Source organism: Propithecus coquereli, unplaced genomic scaffold (assembly GCF_000956105.1).
Source record: "Propithecus coquereli isolate 6110/MARCELLA unplaced genomic scaffold, Pcoq_1.0 Scaffold763, whole genome shotgun sequence".
Taxonomy (NCBI): Eukaryota; Metazoa; Chordata; class Mammalia; order Primates; family Indriidae; genus Propithecus; species Propithecus coquereli.
Genome location: NW_012153763.1, coordinates 269,114 through 273,769, shown reverse-complemented (window position 1 = coordinate 273,769; position 4,656 = coordinate 269,114). Strand labels below are relative to the sequence as shown.

At 66.9% G+C, this 4,656-nt stretch overlaps 1 protein-coding gene across 1 annotated transcript in view; it reads right to left on the bottom strand.

Annotated features, from left to right (window-relative positions):
- AGXT (alanine-glyoxylate aminotransferase) overlaps positions 1–4,186 on the bottom strand; it is an 8,377-nt gene extending 4,191 nt beyond the window's left edge. Inside the window, exons 1-6 of the mRNA XM_012662427.1 lie at positions 3,641–4,186; positions 3,329–3,521; positions 1,990–2,054; positions 1,308–1,408; positions 1,017–1,087; positions 781–865 (exon numbers count right to left, since the gene is read on the bottom strand). Of these exons, the coding sequence (XP_012517881.1) occupies positions 781–865; positions 1,017–1,087; positions 1,308–1,408; positions 1,990–2,054; positions 3,329–3,521; positions 3,641–3,871 (746 nt within the window). The 5' untranslated portion in view covers positions 3,872–4,186. The remainder of the gene's footprint in view (positions 1–780; positions 866–1,016; positions 1,088–1,307; positions 1,409–1,989; positions 2,055–3,328; positions 3,522–3,640) is intronic.
- Between the last annotated feature and the right edge of the window lie 470 nt (positions 4,187–4,656).

Here is a 4,656-nt window from a genome sequence, read left to right as displayed (position 1 = left end):
CTCTCCTGCCCTGTCTGTCCCCTGCCCTGCCCAGCTCCTTCCCTTCCTGCTCATCTCCCCGAGCCCTCACCCCGGTGGGCCTGGGCTCAGTCAGGGACTTCGGCCCTCTCTGTCCCTAGGCCCCAGGGGACGCGGGGCAGCTGGAAGCCTTAAGTGCATCTATTCTCTGTAACTCCAGATTGACATGTCCAGCCCGGGCCTCTCCCAGAGCTCCAGACTCAGACCCAGCCGCCTTCCCCACCCTCCCTTATGGTCCAACCCGAACCTCAGACTCCCTGCATCCAACGTGGGGTTCCAGAATTCACCCCATAATCCTCTCTGTTCTGGTGGGTGGCACCACCAGCCACCTGTTTGCAGCTGGACAGGAGGTGCCTGCGGAGGCCTGTCCCCCACCCCTCCACCCCGTCCCGCCGGGCTCAGGGTCTGGACAGCAGGGACGGGAGCTGGCCCCTGCCTGTCCCTGGGGGCAGCTCCTGGATTCTGGGTTGGAGGGGGCTGGGTCCTGGGCCCCCGGTCCTTGCTGGGTCGCCCCTGGGCATGAAGCTGGGGGACTCCCAGAATGCTCGGCCCTTCCCTCGCCAGCCACCCGGCTTTCCGTGCACCGGGAACTTTGGGGCCACAGGCCTTCAGCCCCTGCTGACAGCGTGCACGGTGGGTGGTGCAGCTGGGAGGACTCCGGAGGGGCCCCCCCCACCCCACCCACCAGTCCCCCGCCAGCCCCTTCTTCCCTGGGCCGCCATTCCCGTCAGCCTGCGTCGGGGCCAGGGCTCAGTCGCTCACCTGGCCCTGTCGCTGAAGGAGATGGGCGCGGTCCCCGGCGGGGCACTCAGGACCTTCTGGGCTCCGGAGTACAAGACGTCAATGCCTGTGGCCGGGGTGGGGGTCGCTCAGGACCAGGGAGCCTGGGCAGCCCTGCCTGCCCCGCTGGGCCCCGCCCTGCGGCTGGTGGGCTAAGGCTCCACCAAGAACGGTGGTGCCTGGGGCTGCGGCTGGCAGGGCTGTGGGGCGCAGCTCACCTTGCTGGTCCATGTAGAGCGGGGCCCCGCCCAGGGACGCCACCGAGTCCACCAGGAGCAGGCACTGGTACCTGCAGGAGGTGCGGGAGGAGGGCAGCAGGTGAAGCAGGAGGCCCCAGAAGGCCCAGACCCTCGTCCAGGGTATCTGGAGGCCAGCGAGGAGGGGGGTGCCCGCCTCACCTGCCACCTCTCAGAGGCGTGGGGGCACCCACCCCTCTGGGCCAGCCTGGCTCTTAGCTGTGCTCCAGCAATGCCACCCTGGGGACAGGCTCGCCTGTGGGGGCAGCTCACCTGTGGCAGAGCTCCCCGTAGCCGTCGAGGGGCTGCAGCACTCCGGTGGACGACTCCCCGTGAGTCAAGAACAGCAGCACCGGCTTGTGCTGGGCCAGGCCCTGGGGGGCAGTGACGCTGCGGCAGAGCTGTCGGGGCAGGCAGCCCTCCCACAGGGACCTTGCTGGTGAGGGCACGGCCAGGACCCCCACAAACCCTGCGTCACACCCCCACCCCCGTCAGCGTGTGCTGGGGGAGGGCCGGGGGCGTCTCGGCCCTGGGAGAAGGGCACTTTCCAAGAAGAGGACTTTGGCCCAGAGGTGGAGGAAGAGACCCCAGCCTCCTGCCCGCCCTGTGAGGGCCGCTGCCTGGTCTGCTGGGTCCCCGTAATCTGGGTGGGCTGGGACTGACTTCGCCCAGCAGGGAGGGGCTGGCGCCCAGAGAGTCAGGGACAGGTCCTGCATCTCCGACCCCAGGCCCCCAGACCCAGCGTCCTGCCTCCAGCCCCTCCATGTGGGCCTGACTCAGTTTCCCTGCCAGATAGAAGCCTCCCCACGGTCTATCCACCTGGTCCCAGGTACTGGACTACTTTGCGGCTGGTCACCAGATGCTGGGACGGGCCAAGGCAGACAGGGGCCCAGCCTCCTGGCCCTGGCCCCACCCCGCTGGCCGGCCCCCTCCCTGGGCCAGCATGCGCCCGTACCTCCTCCACCTCCTGCAGCGTGTGGTGGCTTCCAGCGTCCTTGGTCATCCGGTGCACGCGGGCTCCTGGGGTGGGGGCAGAGGGGACAGTGAGCAGCTGCAAGAGCCAGTGCTGGGGGCCAGCGGCCGTGCTGAGAGGGGCCCTGCAAGGGCAGGACCCGAAGAGCAGAGGGGTCTGCGCACCGAGGACCGCTCTTCACACGGAGCCAGCGCCATCCTAGCCCCCCGGGCTGTCGGAACCGAGCTTTCCGGGGGCTCTAGATGAGGGTGGCCCCAGACTCGACTCAAATGTCCCCTCCTCAGGCCGCCTTCCCTGGGCCCCGCAACGCTGGGGCCGTCCTGGCTCCGAGGCAGCACTCAGCACAAGGCCCATAAACGAGCGTGTGTACGAGCCCCGGGGGAGGGGGGTACTGGACTTTGGGGGCCGCTCCTGGCCCAAGGCAGGCACCCAGAAAGCCCACATTTGGCGAGTGTCTGAACGAAGGAAAGGAGGGACGAGAGGGAGCTCAGCAGGCCCCGTGCTCTGTGGACCCGGGTCCTGCATCCTGTGCACGGCGAGGCCAGAGCCACGGGAGGGAGGAGCCCGAGGGCCGCAGGTGGGCGGGGCTTGCCCAGGCCACACGCCGGGACCCCGGAGCCTGTGCGCCCAACGTCCACTTGGGGTCCTGGCCTGGGCCCCCGCCCCAGCTCACCCGGAAACAGTGTGTGGACTGAGGGCATGAGGTGACGGTGGGGACCCCTGGGGCCGGGGGGTTGTCCATTAACCAGCGCGGCCGCGGAGGCGCTGACCCAGCAGATGTCCCAACGCCACAGTCAATCATTAAACCAGGGCAGACTCTTGCTCCCGACTCGCGTCTCTCTCAGGAAACTTTACTCTGGAGCCGGAAACTCTGCCGATACTCTGTGTTTTGTGGCCCACCCCCCGGCTCCAGAAGGAAGGCTGTTTCCCAGGTTGTGGGGCCGGCTGCAGCCTCTGAAACCCCATCCCGTGGCAGAGCAGAGGTGATGCCTGGGGGCCCCGGAGAGCGGCTGGGCCTTGGGCTTTGCCCTCAGACCAGGGCTTCCCTGCATGTGCCCTGGAGCCAGGTCTCCCACACTCCGGGACATTGGGGATTGGGGCACGGCTGGGGTCCAGCCCCATCAGGATCCAGGCCCGCGAGCACCCTGACCCCTGCCTGGAGGAGGCGGCAGGCTAGTGGGGTGGCTGCACGAAGGGACGCACAGGGAGTGAGCGTTCGCCCAGCGCCCGGCCCGGCCCAGTGCCTCGGTGGAGGGAGCCGGGGACCGGAGGCCTTGGGGAAGGCTGGAGCCAGGGCCACGCCCACCCGCCCTCTCCTCACCGATGCGCTCCCCGATGTCTGCAGCTCGCTGCCCCCACACGCCGTTGGCCCCGACCAGGAAGGAGTCCCCCGGCTCCAGGAGGTTGAACAGGGCGGCCTCCAGGGCGCAGTGCCCGGAGCCGCTGATGGCCAGTGTGAGCGGGTTTCTGGTCTGGAACACGTACTGGATGCCTTCCTTGATCTCGTCCATGATCTGGGCGGGGGACACACAGGTCAGACCCGGCTCCCTGCCCTCCCCTGGGTGAGGGGCCGGCTCCAGGACTGACCACTACCCGTCACCTGGCACAGGGACAGCCGCCTGCCAAGGCCTACCTGGAACATCTCCTTGTGCATGTGCCCGATCAGCGGAAGGCTCCCGGCGGCCAGGGCGCGGGGAGCCAGGTTAGAGGGGCCGGGCCCCAGCAGAAGCCGCTGGGGGACAGAAATGGGCTTGAGCAGGGCCTGTGGGGGTGCCACCAGCAGCTGGTGGGAGGCCATGGTCCGCACCCAGCCTGCCGCTCGGGGCACCAGGGCCGAACTGGCGTTGGTCAGAGCCTGGAGCATTTCCCAGCTGGCGGACGCCGGCGCAGAGGCGGGACTGGTCGATGGGCTCCTGCTAGGCCTGCACCTCTGGCTGTCACTTGACCCTTTTATCAGCGCTTTCCCCGCAGGTCAGGGGTGCTGAACCCTCAGCAGGGGCAGCCTCTGGAGTCCAGGCAGAGAAGAGCCCGAGGCAGAGCTGTGCTCCCCAGCCCCTCCCCGCCCACTCTCCGGATCCACGCTGAGCCCAGCCCAGCCCGCTTAGCTGGGGGGTCCGGACAGTTTTGCTGAAAGGGTCGGAGAGCAAGTGCTGCAGGCTTGGCGGGCTGTGCGGTGTGCTTGGCGCTACTCAACTCTGATGCGTTTGCAAGCGGCTACACGGGCCTGGCCGTGCGCCAGCAAAACCTTACTTATAAAAAGTAGGCGGAGGCCCAAATTTGGCCCATGGACTGTCGTTGCTGACCCCAGCTGAGCTGATGGGGGGCTCAGTTCAGCAGATACACAGGCGCTGCGTGTAGAGGACTCACACGTTCACGCGCTCACACTAACACACACTCACATGCTCACACTAACACACCCTCACACTCACATGACCACTCACACACACACACTCACACATGATCACGCACTCACACTAACACACACTCACACTCACATGATCCCTCACACTAACACACACACACTAACACACACTCACATGATCCCTCACACTAACACACACTCACATGATCACTCACACTAACACACACACACTAACACACACACTCACATGATCACTCACACTAACACACACTCACACTAACACACAC